The sequence below is a fragment of the Anabrus simplex genome, chromosome 1 (assembly GCF_040414725.1).
Source record: "Anabrus simplex isolate iqAnaSimp1 chromosome 1, ASM4041472v1, whole genome shotgun sequence".
In the NCBI taxonomy this organism is placed as follows: domain Eukaryota; kingdom Metazoa; phylum Arthropoda; class Insecta; order Orthoptera; family Tettigoniidae; genus Anabrus; species Anabrus simplex.
In genome coordinates, this window is record NC_090265.1 from 828,516,951 (window position 1) to 828,532,590 (window position 15,640).

The 15,640-nt window shown below is 41.7% G+C and overlaps 1 protein-coding gene across 1 annotated transcript in view; it reads right to left on the minus strand.

Moving 5' to 3' along the window:
- Positions 1-989: 989 nt before the first annotated feature.
- LOC136857590 (uncharacterized) overlaps positions 990-15,640 on the minus strand; it is a 251,892-nt gene continuing 237,241 nt past the window's right edge. Inside the window, exon 13 of the mRNA XM_067136372.2 lies at positions 990-3,001. Coding sequence (XP_066992473.2) covers positions 2,751-3,001 — 251 coding nt within the window. The 3' untranslated portion in view covers positions 990-2,750. The remainder of the gene's footprint in view (positions 3,002-15,640) is intronic.

A 15,640-nucleotide genomic window follows, 5' to 3' on the forward strand; every position in this document is an offset into this window, starting at 1 on the left:
GCAAAAGGAATCAATGGAATACATGTTGAAAATGACCTGTTCGTAATAATGGTTCTGTATTAAGATATTTTTCCCAATGTCATATCTGAGTTACAGTATTTAGACTGTTTTGGTTCTGCTTATTATTATGACGTTAACCAATAACGGAACATTTTCACCGGCGAGGCCCGAGTTTTGTCTCATGCGTACAATCGTGGATGCGTCACAGGATGTTAACCGGCATATATGATACATTCATCTCAAGGTATCATTTAATAAACATTGTAGTGTGTGTGTTGGATGATAAACTCCTGACGTTTCTAACATGATTGGGGAGACTTTGTTTACATAGTTTATCTATTAAGCAGTAGTCGTACACAGTGAACTAGTGGTGATCCTGTGCAACACGGTTTTGATAACCCGCCACACCTCTCGGTCACTAGAAGTACGCCGGACTCTTTTAAATACTCTGGTATAGATCCCGGCAGCTGGCTGTGTACTTGGCTGTGGCAATGCTGGGGTAGGAAATGAGTGATGCGCAGTGCGGGGACGGTGCTAAATACGTGTCTGCCTCAAAACGTAGACGTGCACTACAACAGGTTATCGGTCACAGACGTGCCTGTAACTGCTAGAAGGCACTTCCTTACTTCATATTGTTAGGCCCTAAATGTTTTTAAGCTTACGGATTTTAAACTACTATTGTACGAATCTTATATTCGCAGGATCCTCCTGTCAGCTCACCTCAAAGCTATCAGAACTCCTTAATTCAATATCGTTTTAATAGCAGAAGTCAGGGACTGATGACGTCGTTGTATAAGCCATGTTAAACAATCATGATCATCATTGTTCAATATACCAGTATATTGAAAAATAAACCAACTCAAGATTAATAATGGAAATTGAAAATACTGTTTCATGTGCTGGTGCATGAGAACGGCCTAAGTTAGTGAAATTTCCTACATCTTTTTCACATAATTTTCTGGCCAGGAAATCAAAAGAATTCTCGCTTACTAAAATTTAATTGCACAATTCTCAGATTTCAATTTATTTGTTTTATATTATAAAACAACTTAGGGTTTATAAAAAATTATACAATTGAAATATTTATTTCCTGAATATAGTAGTACGATTTGTTTTAGACTACAATAATTTATTGATAACAGCAGAAGGTCAATGGTGAACCCAGTGCCTAAAGTGTTCAATCGGAAATTTAAACGCCAGCGTCTCGTATCGTGGCAAATGCTTTACGCTCAAGTAGTGCGCAGGAGAAGTGGAATGGGCAAGTGCACAGTCTGAATGTGTACACTGTATGAATACTATCACGCGGCTCTCAGTCCGTTACACCTCAGAGGTCTCTTGCCAACACTCTGGTACACGCCTTGAATGTTCTGCTGCAACTCTTGATCGCTGACAGTACAGCAATTTCCTTCAGACACTGGCACGATATGCGGATGTTACTCCCCGACCATCAGCCGATGACAGAACAGGGAGCTTCTGCGAACACACTGTTGCATTGCCTGAATGTTCTACTGCACTATTCCGTCGTTTGTAGAACAGCGATCTAAGTGCTGTTGACACCCTGATGCCCAGCTTAGATGTTATAGATGTTTTGCCACAACACCCGATCTATGAAATCGCAGTGAATTCCTGTCGACAATCTGGCACATAGTTTCGATGTTCTTATGAAACTCTCAGTTTATGAAACCACAGTAAAGCCCTGTTGGAGTTGTGCTACACTGTCTACGTGTCTTGTCACAACTCTGAGTTGGTGGTGCAACTGTAAACTTTTGTTGATATGGTGCACTATCTGGATGGCCATCGCTAATCTTAATCTACGATACCTTTGATCCTCTGGTTCACTTGATAAATAATTTGCCGTAGATCTCGGTTGTTAGAAGAACAAGCAGCTTTTGCTGACTCTCTGATAAATTCATGGATCTTTTTTCACAGTTCTTGGTTGGTGGTTCAAGAGCAAATTCTTGCGAACATTCTGAGACACTGCCTGGATATATTGCCACAGTTCTCACTTGATGATCAAACAGCAAGCTGTCACAGACACTCTGATATGTTGTTTAGATTTTCGTCCTCTTGGTTGGTGATACCACGGAGAGCTCATTCTGACATTCTGGCAACTGTCTAGATCATCTGACGTAGCTCTTGACTGGTGGTAAAACAGCAAACTCTTACTGACTCTTTAATACATTGTTAGGATACACCGCCACAGCGCTCGATTCAATGACAAAGACACGAACTCTCTCTGGTATTCAAGTACGGTCGTAGATGATCTCAGTTGGTGGTAAGACAATAAGCTTTTGCTGACATTCTGATGCTCTCTAGATTTCCTTCCTCGGTGGTATACTACAGTAATCTCTTACTGACACTATGGTATAATGTTTAGATGTTCTACACAGCTCTCAGTCAGTGTTGTTAATAGTCCGGTACATTGTCAAAAAGTTCTGCCGCATTTCTCAGTTGGTGATACCACTATATATTCTTGCTGATGCTCTGGTTCACTCAATAGCTTCTCTGCTGCAGCGGTCGACTCATGAGCCTCAGATGACACCTTATCAGTCCTTCAGACTTCAGTAACGTTCTAATAACACCATCTCAGTTCTTCAGACTACAGTAAGATTGTGATAATCCCTGGTAAACCGTTCAAATGTTCTACCTCAGCCGTCCCTTGGAAATACCAGAGTAAATTCATGCTGGCACTCTGGTACACTGCATGGATGTTCTGTTGCAGCGCTCGGACGGTGATCAACTTTGAGCCCTCATTTGGTAATACTTTGATGAACTGTCTGGATATTCTGCCGAAGAGCGCGGAGCTCATTGAGTGCTACTCGAGCGAGTTGGCCCTCTGGAGAACGAGCAGGTTCGTAAAGGAGATGGCTGATTGCATCGCGTAAGAAAGTTTCAGCTTCTCGTAATCGCTCCAGTAACTGTATAGGTTTGATATCTCCACTTTGAAATTCGCGAGTCGCCAGTAGGACCAGGGGAGTCTGTAGCTCGTACAAGGTGATTCCTAGAGAAAAGAAAGAGAATATAATTGACGGTATAAAATAAGGGAGCTTTTCATTATTTTATGACAGGAGCAGGAAGTTGAAAGAGGAGTGATTGGGGTATTGAGAATAGAACCATATACTTTTCAACAGGCAATGAAATGAGAGTACATATAAAAGAGGGAGAATAGAAGAAATGATCTAAGTAGCACGAAACTGATTAAATGATTTCTTACACATAATAACTTCGGTTAAATCTGGAATGGATTACGAGGCACACGTTATTATTAGTAACAGGATTTCAAGATGAAGCTCCTTTCCAAAAATATAGCTATTTTCATACAGATAGATCAATGTATGTATTTGGGGACATGAAATAAAGCGAAATAAACACAATTTGTTGCACCTTTTGCACCTTTTTGTGAGATTACTATATTTTTCCACCTTTTCCCTTCTATTTTTTTATCTGATTAGTGTTAGGGACAACATTTATGGAATTGCCGAAGGCAAATTTGAATTAATAATTAATAATTTCCAGATGTGAAAAAGTTTGCAACTTTGATTAAACTCGAAGTGGCAGCGACTTACTGTCAAAAACATTGAAATATTGTGTGTAATCCAGTATAGCGATTGTATTAATTATTAGAATCCAGTAAATAGGACAAAGAAAGTTCATGTATCTGGTTTAAACATCAATAAAGTGATTTCATCAACAACTTTTTTTGCACCTTTTTGTATGTATTTTCAGAAGGTAAGGTGGGTGCGACCGTGGCCTGGAATAAGAACTGTCTCGGCATTCACCTTAGTGTAGTAGAGTGGGAAACCACGCGGAAACATTCTCAGGACAGCAAACGGTGGGGAGCAGCTCCTCTCCGTCTCCCGAATGCAGAGCTGTAGAGCCACGGCCGAAGCCGACTCTGCATCCGCCGATGTGTTATTACCAAGGTGGTGATGGTGGTGACCGTCCGACTCGTTGGCTGAATGGTCAGCGTACTGGCCTTCGGTTCAGAGGGTCCCGGGTTCGATTCCCGGCCGGGTCGGGGATTTTAATCGCTTCTGATTAATTCTTCTGGCTCGGGGACTGGGTGTATATGTCCGTCCCAACACTCTCCTCATCATCTTCAGACAACATACTACACTACCAACCACCACAGAAACACGCAATAGTGCTTACATCCCTCCATAGAGGGTTGGCATCAGGAAGGGCATCCGGCCGTAAAACAGGGCCAAATCCACATGTGCGACACAGTTCGCACCCGCGACCCCACAGGTGTGGGAAAAGCGGCAGGAAAAGAAGAAGAAGAAGAAGAGGTGATGGTGGTGACCATTGTTTTAAAAGGAAGTACAACTAGGCAACCATCCTCTATTAACACTAACCAGGGGGCAAAATGGAAGGGATCCAACATTTCGAAAAATGAAGGTATCGATCAAAGAAAGACAAGGGTCACGAAGGGCGTGAACATGAAAGACACCCTAGGCTTCGAGTGCTCTAATACCTACAAGGTTCGGAAAAGAACAAGAGTTGACCAACGGAGGTCGGGGAGGTTAGATGAAAGAGGGGAGCCTGGCACAAGTTAGTGGAAACAATGCCAGGACTCAGTAAGGGCCCCTTGATCGCCAAACCATGCTCCCAAGTTAAGATCCCCTGGGGCCTCTTTTAGTCACCTCTTATGACAGTCAGAGGTACCGTGGATGTATCCTACCGTCTCCACCCACAGAGGGAAGTTATTACCATTACCCCGGCTGACTTTTACTACTAGGGTGGGTGGTTCAATCCGTACCCAGACGGGGCACGACGGGCCTCGTAGACGTTAACGCCGTCTCTCCGGCCAGGGAAATTTGTAGCGGTGATGTGATGTGTGAAGAAAGTAAGGTGGGTGAGGCAGTGGCCGTGCCCTAGTGCAAGAGAATGGAAAATCATGGAAAACAATTCTCAGGACAGCCAGTGGTAGGGACCACCTCCTTTCCGTTTCCCGAATGCAGAGGCGTAGAGCCATGGTAGAGCCGTAGTCACCCCTCCCCTGCTCAGTTAGTCGATCGTAGTGCAGAGCTGTCGGACCACGGACCAGCTGTGGCCACTTGCAGGCCGGAGCCTACTCTGCATCCATCGACTATTACTACTAAAATATACCGTACTATAAATCCTGACTTACAATTTTAATTTAAGGTGCCTATACGTCCCGTCTTTAACGTGTCCCTTCTTTTAGTGCCGGTTCTGTTGTCCCGGCAAAAACTTAACGGGTCGTATAATGGATATGTTTCTTTCTGACAGCATTGGCTGCAGATTAAAAAAGTCACATAAGAAACATCTAAAATCCTAAATTACAGTAGAATTGTGCTACACTTTGTTGGCAATTGACTAGTGTTGCCTTTCGAGTTGAGAGATTGTCTGTTCAGTTGCTGTGTTACCATGGCTGATAAAAGCTCTTGCTCAGTTGAAGAGCGACAAGTGTATGGGTGCGTGAGAGATAGCACGCGGGTCGGACAATGGTCCATTTATTTTGAGTGCATTTTCTTCACTTAAAACCACTGATGTAAGACTTTAAAAAAGAATAAATGCTATATCATTGTAGACTAAAAAATAAATTAGCCTATCATTCAATGTAAATAAATGTGTTGAAATGTCTTTTACAAGATGTCGCCAGCACATTGGGTATGCTTATCACATCAGTGGGTCTTGTTGTTTGCTTGCTTGTTGTGTAAAGGGACCTAACATCGAAGGTCATCAGCCAATCAGTGGATCTTGAGTGATGTCAAGCAAAAGACGGACTTAAGTATTCAATTCAATATTGATCTTAAATTTGGAGGTCATATTGAGTACGTAGTTAATCAGGCCTATAAGAATTTGGGTTTCATGTTTCAAAATTCTTTAAATTCTTTAAATATTTTAATTCTTTAAATTCCTTAAATCTAAACGTACAACGTTATTCGTATTATACAACTCATTAGCAAGATCGGAAGTAGAATATGATTCTGTTATCTGAAGTAAGAACATCAAATAAACTGATAGAGTACAAAAGCATTCTTCAAGTATATGTACTGGACACAGTGTACCCGAGATTTTAGTCCTACTCCGCAAAGTTATCACACTTTGGTATTAAAACTTTGGAACAAAAACTGTATGATGTTATCTTACTATATATAAATGTATGTATGTGTGTAAATGACACATCTCCTCCTAAACCACTGGAGCAATTTCAACCAAACTTGGTACACTTATGACTTACTATGGGGGTAAGCCATCCGTAGCTCCCTTAGGAGTGGGGGGTCATGGTGGGCAAGGTATCTTACTATATATAAATGTATGTATGACGGTAAATGACACATCTCCTCCTAAACCACTGGAGCAATTTCAACCAAACTTGGTACACTTATGACTTACTATCAGGAGATGAGCACTGTGGGGGTAAGCCATCCGTAGCTCCCTTAGGAGTGGGGGATCATGGGGGACAAGGTATCTTACTATATATATAAATGGATGTATGTATGTGTGTAAATGACACATCTCCTCCTAAACCACTGGAGCAATTTCAACCAAACTTGGTACACTTATGACTTACTATCAGGAGATGAGCACTGTGGGGGTAAGCCCTCCGTAGCTCCCTTAGGAGTGGGGAGTCATGGGGGCAAGGTATAAAAATAATTAAAAAGTGGTCAAATCTACAGTTTTCGGGGTCACTGAGATGAACAGTGACACTCCCGATTTTTTAAAAGTCAAAGTTCAGCTCCGTTTTGGATACGGGGCGACGGGGGAATGATATATATAAAATTAAACGAAAATAGTGTCGAGTACATAGTTTTCGGGGTCTCCGAGGTTGAATTGTACACTCCGGCTTTTTAGTATCAGGAGACAAACGTCGTGGGGGTAAGACAGCCCAGGAACCCTTACGGGTGGGGAGTGGGGTCAGATATACAAATTAACGAAAATAGTGTCAAATCCATACTTTTCGGTGTCGCTGAGATGAATAGTGACACTCTGGATTTTTTTAAAGTCCAAATTGAGCCCCCTTTTGGGGTGGGGGACGAGGAGGGAGAGATATATAAAATTAAAGGGGAATAGTGTCGAATACATAGTTTTCGGGGTCGCCGGAATGAATTGTACACTCCGGATTTTTAATGTCAGGAGATAAACCACGTGGGGGTAAGACAGCACAGGAACCATTAGGGGCGGGGGGGCGAGGGGGTCAGATATACAAATTAACGAAAATAGTGACGAATCCATATTTTTCTGGGTCGCTGAGATGGATAGTGACACTCCGGAAGTCCAAGTTCATCCCCCTTTGGGGTGGGGGCGAGGGGGATTGATATATAAAATTAAAAGAAAATAGTGTCGAATACATACTTTTCGGAGTCGCCGAGGTGAATTGTACACTCCGGCTTTTTAGTATCAGGAGACAAACCATGTAGGGGTAAGACAGCCCAGGAACCCTTAGGAGCCGGGGGCGAGGGGGTGAGATATTAAAATCATCGAAAGTAGTGTCGAATCCATACTTGTCGGGCTCGCTGAAATGAATAGTGACACTCCGGAATTTTGGATGTCCAAGTTCAGCCCCTTCGGGGTGGGGGCGATGGGGGTAATATATAAAAATAATATAAAACAGTGTCGAATCCATAGTTTTCGGCGTCGCTGAGATGAATAGTGACACAACAGATTTTTAGTATCAGGAGACAAAACACGTGGGGGTAATACACCCCAGGAACCCGTAGGGTCAGAGGGGTGACGGGGCTGAGATATAAAATCATCGAAAGTAATGTCGAATTCATACTTTTCGGGGTCGCTGAGATGAATAGTGACACTTCCGAATTTTTTAAAGTCCAAGTTCAGCCCCCTTCTTGGTGGGGGGCGATGGGAGAGTGATATATAGAAATAATAGAAAATAGTATCGAATACATAGTTTTTGGGGTCACTGAGATGAATAGTGAAACTCCAGATTTTTAGTATCAGGAGGCAAACCATGTGGGGGTAATACACCCTAGGAACCCTTAAGAGGGGGGGGGGGAGGGTTGGCGAGGGGGCTGAGATATAAAAATCATCGAAAGTAGTATCGAATCCATACTTTTCGGGGTCGTTGAGATGAAAAGTGACAGTCCGGAATTTTTTAAAGTCCGAGTTCAGCCCCCTTCGTGGTGGGGGCGATGGGAGAGTGATATATACAAATAATAGAAAATAGTGTCGAATCCAGAGTTGTCGGGGTCGCTGAGATGATTAGTGATACTCCGGATATTTTATAAGTCCAAGTTCATCCCCTTTGGGTTGGGGGGCGAGGGGTTGTGATATATAAAATTAATTGAAAATAGTGTTGAACACATAGTTTTCGGGGTCGCCGGGGGGAATTGTACATTTCGAATTATTAGTAGCAGGAGACAAACCACGTGGGGGTAGGATACCCCAGGAACCCTTAGGGGCAGGGGGCGAGGGGGCTGAGATATAAAAATCATCGAAAGTAGCGTCAAATCTATATGTTTTGGGGTAGCTGAGATGAATAGTGACACTCCGGAATTTTTCAAAGTCCAGCCCTCTTCGTGGTGGGGAGCGATGGGAGAGTGATACATAAAAATAATCGAAAATAGTGTCGAATCCAGAGTTGTCGGGGTCGCTGAGATGATTAGTGAGCCTCCGGATATTTTATAAGTCCAAGTTCATCCCCCTTTGTGGTGGGGGGCGAGGGGGATTGAGACATAAAAATAATCGAAAATAGTGTCGAATCCATAGTTATCGGTGTCGCTGAGACGAATACTAACACTCCCCTTTAGGGTGGGTGAGGATGGAGTAAGATATAAAAATAATCGAATATACTGCCGGGTCGCTGAAATGAATAGTAACATTCCGGATTTTTAAGTCAAATTCATCCCCCTTCGGCATATGGGGTGAGAAGGTGAGAAAATAAATTGTCAAAAATGACCGAGATAGTGGACGTGTGTATGTTTCAGTATGACTTTCAAGTATGACTTACTACCTGGAAAACATACTTTGGGAGTAAGATGCCCCTAGAACCACTAGGGAAGCGGGTGAAATATGTTCCATATTAATGAATGAAAGTCAGTTTGGAGCGATCTCTTTATATTGTACTATATATAAATAAACTAAGGCTTAAAAATGAAAACAGACGTGAATTAATGAGACCATTCTAGGAAACTTAGAAACTTAAAAACTTGGTACCAGACAAGCTGATGACTTCAGGATCCCTAGAAAAATCTAAAATTCTCAAAATTCTCTGAGGGGACACGCTGGGAGTTTCAAATCTGTATAAGAACACACTCGGCGATATTTATCCAGAACGATAACTTATAGGTTTCATGGGCTTAAAGGTTTCCTGAAAGTCTTAATTTTAACCCCCTCCTCCATAAGAAGATGGCGGCACAATCTTCCAGACGAGTTAGAAAATTGAAATTTGGCAAAATTATAGCTTTTTTTGTACGTTAAATTTGGCTGTATTTCTGGATTTACCTAAATTTTCCACTTTGTACACGTATAATTGATGGTTTGGTTCACTTATAGGAAAGAAGGGATCATCAAATTCTACACGAATATTGGCCCACCCAGTAGCCATATATGTGAGCCAAATTCTATGTTACCGGGCGAGTTGGCCGTACGTGTAGAGGCGCGCGGCTGTGAGCTTGCATCCGGGAGATAGTAGGTTCGAATCCCACTATCGGCAGCCCTGAAAATGGTTTTCCGTGGTTTCCCATTTTCACACCAGGCAAATGCTGGGGCTGTACCTTAATTAAGGCCACGGCCGCTTCCTTCCAACTCCTAGGCCTTTCCTATCCCATCGTCGCCATAAGACCTATCTGTGTCGGCGCGACGTAAAGCCCCTAGAAAAAAAAAATCTATGTTTGAAGCTGTCGCATAAGTATGTGAAAAGTAATTCACTGTGTGAAAATCTTACACAAATTTCAACCTATTCAACGTTTGTAAAACAATCCTACCTTTAAATAGATGTGATACGAGGAAATATCATAGGGCCAGCGATTTAGATCGCTAAATGAGGCCAGAGACGTCTTACCGTACAATCCGCTTTTCGATATCGTGCGCCGTTTAGCAGCAGTTATTCTGTAAATGAAGGTGAACATGCATACACTTCCGTATGTCGATCTACGTTTATTCACTGAAGTCGATGTGTAGCGATGTAGAAAGGGGTGTGTCTGACATTGTAATTAATACTTTACAAATCAATAGTGACTGTCAGCTGGAGGACGTCTGCTGTTGTAAGCAGTACTCCCCACATCGACTTTAACTGGCAGTAGGAATGGGGTCCTCCTCCAACGCCTATGTGCCATTGTAATGAATAATTTCCTTCTCGATTTGGCTAGCAGACGGCAAGGGAGCGTGCATTTTTTCAAAACTCTTTTAGCTGATTCTCTTTATCATTAGGAATAGGTGTCCCCTTGCAAGGGTGCCCCCCATTATTAAAAAATTACCCATCAAAATGTGACTGACGTTACGCATAGTGAATTGCGGTATACAAGTGGACCTGTCATTATCATCACAACTCCGCAACTCGCACTTTACATTGAAAACGTCTGCGACCTCCCTATGCTGTTTCTTGGATAACGTCAAGAGACATGCAATGTAAAAATTCTTATTCACTTCATGTACAGTAATTTACTTCGATATCCGTATACAATGTAGATTATCGTAGCGAAGCACGGGTACATTTGCTAGTCTATATATATATAAAAATGGATGTATGTGTGTGTGTAAATGACACATCTCCTCCCAAACCACAGGAGCAATTTCAACCAAACTTTGTACGCTTATGACTTACTATCTGGAGACGAGCACTGTGGAGGTATGCCATCCGTAGCTCCCTTAGGGGTGAGGTTCAGGGAGTCAATGTATAAAAATAATCGAAAAATGTGTCGAATCCACAGTTTTCGGGGTCGCTGAGATGAACAATGACACTCTCGATTTTTTAAAAGTCAAAGTTCAGCTCCCTAATGGGTGAGGGGCGAGGGGGGAGTGATATATAAAATTAAAAGAAAATAATGTCGAATACATAATTTTTGGGGTCGCCGAGGTGAATTGTACACTCCGGATTTTTAGTATCAGGAGACAAACCACGTGGGGGTAAGACAGCCCCGGAACCCTTAAGGCCGGGGGGGGCGACGAGGGGGTGAGATATTAAAATCATCGAAAGTAGCGTCAAATCTATACTTTTCGGGCTAGTTGAAATGAATAGTGGCACTCCGGAATTTTTTAATGTCCAAGTTCAGCCCCCTTTGGGGTGGGGGTCGATGGGGGCGTAATATATAAAAGTAATAGAAATAGTGTCAAATCCACGGGTTGGTAAGACACCCCAGGAACCCTCAGGGAGGGGGGGCGGGGGGCGAGGTGGCTGAAATATAAAAATAATCGAATGTAGTGTCGAATCCATTCTTTTCGGGGTCGCTGAGATGAATAGTGATACTCCGGATTTTTTTTAAAAAGTTCAGCCCACTTCGTGGTGGAGGGCAATGGGAGAGTGATATATAAAAATTATCGAAAATAGTGTTGAATCCATAGTTGTCGGGGTCGCTGAGATGAATAGTGAGACTCCGAATATTTTATAAGTCTAAGTTCATCCCCCTTTGTGGTGGGGGGCTAGGGGGATTGAGATATAAAAATAATCGAAAAAGTGTCGAATCCATAGTTTTCGGGGTCGCTGAGATGAATACTAACACTCACGATTTTTAAAAGTCCAAGTTTAGCCCCCTTTTTGGTGGGGGAGGGGCATTGAGATATAATAATAATAATAATAATAATAATAATAATAATAATAATAATAATAATAATATAATAATTATTATATTATTATAATAAGTATATTATTATTACTATTATTATTTTATTATTATAAGTATTATATTATTATTATTATTATTATTATTATTATTATTATTATTATTATTATTATTATCATCATCATCGAATATACTGCCGAATCCATAGTTTTCCGGGTCGCTGAGATGAATAGTAACATTCCGAATTTTTGAAGTCCAACTTTGGCATAGGGGGTGAGAAAGTAAATTGTCAAAAATGACCGAGATAATGAACGTGTGTATGTTCCAGTATGATTTTCAAGTATGACTTACTACCTGTAAAGCATACTGTTTAGTAAGACGCCCCTAGAACCACTAGGAAAGCTGGTGAAATATAATCCATATTAATAAATTGTAGTCAGTTGAGGCATAAACATGAAAACAGACGTGAGTTAATGAGACCATTCTAGGCATCTTAGAATCTTGAAGCTTGGTACCAGACAAGTTGACGACTTCAGGATCCCTAGAAAAATCTAAAATTTTCAAAATTCATTGAGGGGGACACATTTTGAGTTTCAAATCTCCATAAGAACAGAGTCTGTGATATTTATCCAAAACGATAACCTATAGGTTTCCTGGGCTTAAAAGTTACCTGAAAGTCCTAATTTTTAACCCCCTCCCCATATCAAGATGGCAGCACAATCTCTCAGACGAGTTAGAAAATAGAAATTTGGCAAAATTATAGCCCTTTGCCTGTAACCGACGGAAAATTTACGGGATGTATAAAAAAAATACCCCCGAAAAATATCGAAATATGGAGGCAATTTTAATGACGGTGCAGACCTTCCTTTCGGGGTATTTGGTGGCTAAACAGTAAGTCGTATCACAAAACGGATGGCACAATCCCCGTTCAATTTGGAGTGATCTACAACTTTGGTGACTTTTTGTCGTATCTCTGTCCCTTATAAGTTAAATTTGGCTATATTTCTGGATTTACGTAAATTTTGCACTTTGTACACGTATAATTGATGATTTGATTCACTTATAGGCAAGTTGGGATTATCAAATTCTACACGAATATTGGGCCACCCAGTAGCCATATGTGAGCCATATTCTAGGTTTGAAGCTGTCGCATAAGTATCTGAAAAGTAACTCACTGTGTGAAAACCTTATGCAAATTTCACCCTATGCAACGTTTGTAAAACAATTTTACCTTTCAATAGATGAGATACGAGGAAATATCATAGGGCCAACCATTTAGATCGCTAAATGAGGCCAGAGGCGTCTTTTCGTACAATCCGTTTTTCGATATGATGCACCGTTTAGCAGCAGTTATTCTGTAAATGAAGGTGAACATGCATGTAATTCCGTACGTCGGTCTGCATTTATTCATTTAAGTCGATTTGTAGCGATCTAGATGGGGTGAGTCTGACATTGTAATTAACAGTTTACAAATCAATAGTGACTGTCAGCAGGAGGGCGTCTGCTGTTGTAATCAGTACTCCCCACACCGACTTTAAATGGCAGTAGGAATGGGGTCTTCCTGCAACGCCTGTGTACCATTGTAATGAATAATTCCCTTCTCGATTTGACTAGCAGAAGGCAAGGGAGCGTGCAATTTTTTCAAAACTCTTTTACCTGATTCTCTTTATCATTAGGCATAGGTGCCCCCTTGGAAGGGTGTCCCCGGTTATAAACAAATTTACCCATCAAAATGTGACTGACGTTACGTATAGTGAATTGCGGTAGACAAGTGGACCTGTCGTTATCATCACAACTCCGCAAGTCGCACTTTACATTGCATACAACGTCTGCGGAGCTCCCTATGCTTTTTCTCGGATAACGCCAAGAGACATGCAATTTAAAAATTCTTATTCTCTTCATGTAGAGTAATTTCCTTCGATATCCGTATACAATGTAGAATCCCGTAGCGAAGCACGGGTACATTTCCTAGTATTATATTAAAATTACGTTAAAATGAACATGTTATTTATGATTGCTTCTGATATAAGATGAGAGGGGAAGATTTTATGTAGCTATGTAAGGTAGTATTTAGATTTCATGGGACATGCATGTGGATTCTCGGGTGGATGAAAGCCTCGATACGGCCTGTATATCACGAAGGAAGCGCACTGAATAACTGGAAATAATATTACGGTTCAGTTTTTGAAAACTTGACATGTCGGACTTGTTTCTAAGGAAACGTATAAATCTCATTATTGTCACAAATCGTATTAATATATGAGAAAGTGTCAGCTTGTAATACATGCGACACGTAGTAATCACTGATCATTGAGCGTGATGCACCATCTCCAGGACTGAGGTGGAAACACTACTACAGTGTCCGCCTCCGTAGCGTAACGGTTAGTGTTATTAGCTGCCGTCCTCGGGGGCCCGGGTTCGATTCCCGGTACTGTCAGGAATTTAAGACTGGCAGGAGGGCTGGTATGTAGTTGAAATGGTACATGCAGCTCACCTCCAATGGGGGTGTGCCTGAAAAGAGCTGCGCCACCTCGGGATGAGGACACGAGTTTTTACTACTACAGTATTTGATATCGTGATAGGAATATGTGTCGAGAACTGAATGCGAGGGCATACGCTTCACCGCCCAATTCAAAAACCCGCCAATACAATATAGGAGAGAAACTCAGTTCTTTTTCTTACGACCTTAATTCTTAGTGTAACATAATTTTATGATCTGGTAGGAAATGATAGGATTGGGAGAAGCCTTCATTCTGCTCTACAGTTGCAACACATTCGGTGCACAGTCAACAATAAGACACGACAGAAACATACTATTGTTGAACAGGTCGCTTACTGTGCAGTCCGCATTCAGTTAATATAAGAAGGATAAGAAAAGATGTCGCTATTCCCCGTTCACCCAGCACGCGTCCGTAAGGATTCCGGGGGCGATCAAGCGTGCTGACTCTCTGGTTGGTTGCCACGGGTGATGGCGGGGAGGGGCCATCGCTACGGGGAAGCCTGCTGCGATCGCAGTTGGTACTACCCCACTGTACTTGTTAACATCGTCGGGGTGACAGTCGAATTCGACACGAGGTACTGCTCCTCAGAACAGGGGTTTCCTCTGTTTGGGGATTCAGTCCCGAGTGTCGGAAACGACTGAAACTTCGGGGATATTAACAAATATGCGGGATGAGGTGCGCGTCCGAAAGGATTCCGGGGGCGACAAAGCGCATCGACTTTCTGGATGGTCGCCACGGGTGATGGCGGGGAGGGGCCATCACCTCCACGAGAGCTTCCTGGTTTAGGTGAAGAAGGAAAGACACCCTCACCGTATTTGGTGGTATGGACTATTTGACAAGAGAGAAGAAACGTGCGGTGAATCGACAAAATGACACATGTTCAGTTGATGTAAAGAATTTCTGTTGTAAAATGTTGGTATCAATGGATGGTAATAAAATCTATGTATGGATAATTTTGTCTATCCCTATGATATTCGGTAAATAAAATTTAACATCACTGTTCTTAACTGCAGTATTCTTTAATATTCAATCAAATAAAGAAGGCTAAATGTATTTACACTGGTAGGTTATAGAAAAGCTCAGAACCATAGTGTTAACGGGAGATTTAAGATAAGATAATACCCATCTCCCATAATTTCGGAAAAACAAATCCGGGAGAGGATATTGTATAGACTATTTTAATCTTAATTTTCTATACATGCTGTTCACAAAACGGAATAGGCCTATAGCATGAAAATAAGAAGTAAAGTCACAAATAAATAATAGTCCGGAAAATCATTAATCAAAATTTAATATTTTGAATTTAGAAATTGAACAGAGAAAGAATGGCCTGAAAAGTGTGTTAGAAATAGAACTGTAAGAAATGAAACTTCTCGGACGTGCTATCAAGGAAGTATGACACCCGCCCCACAGAGGTCATCACAGTAGTTATCCTCA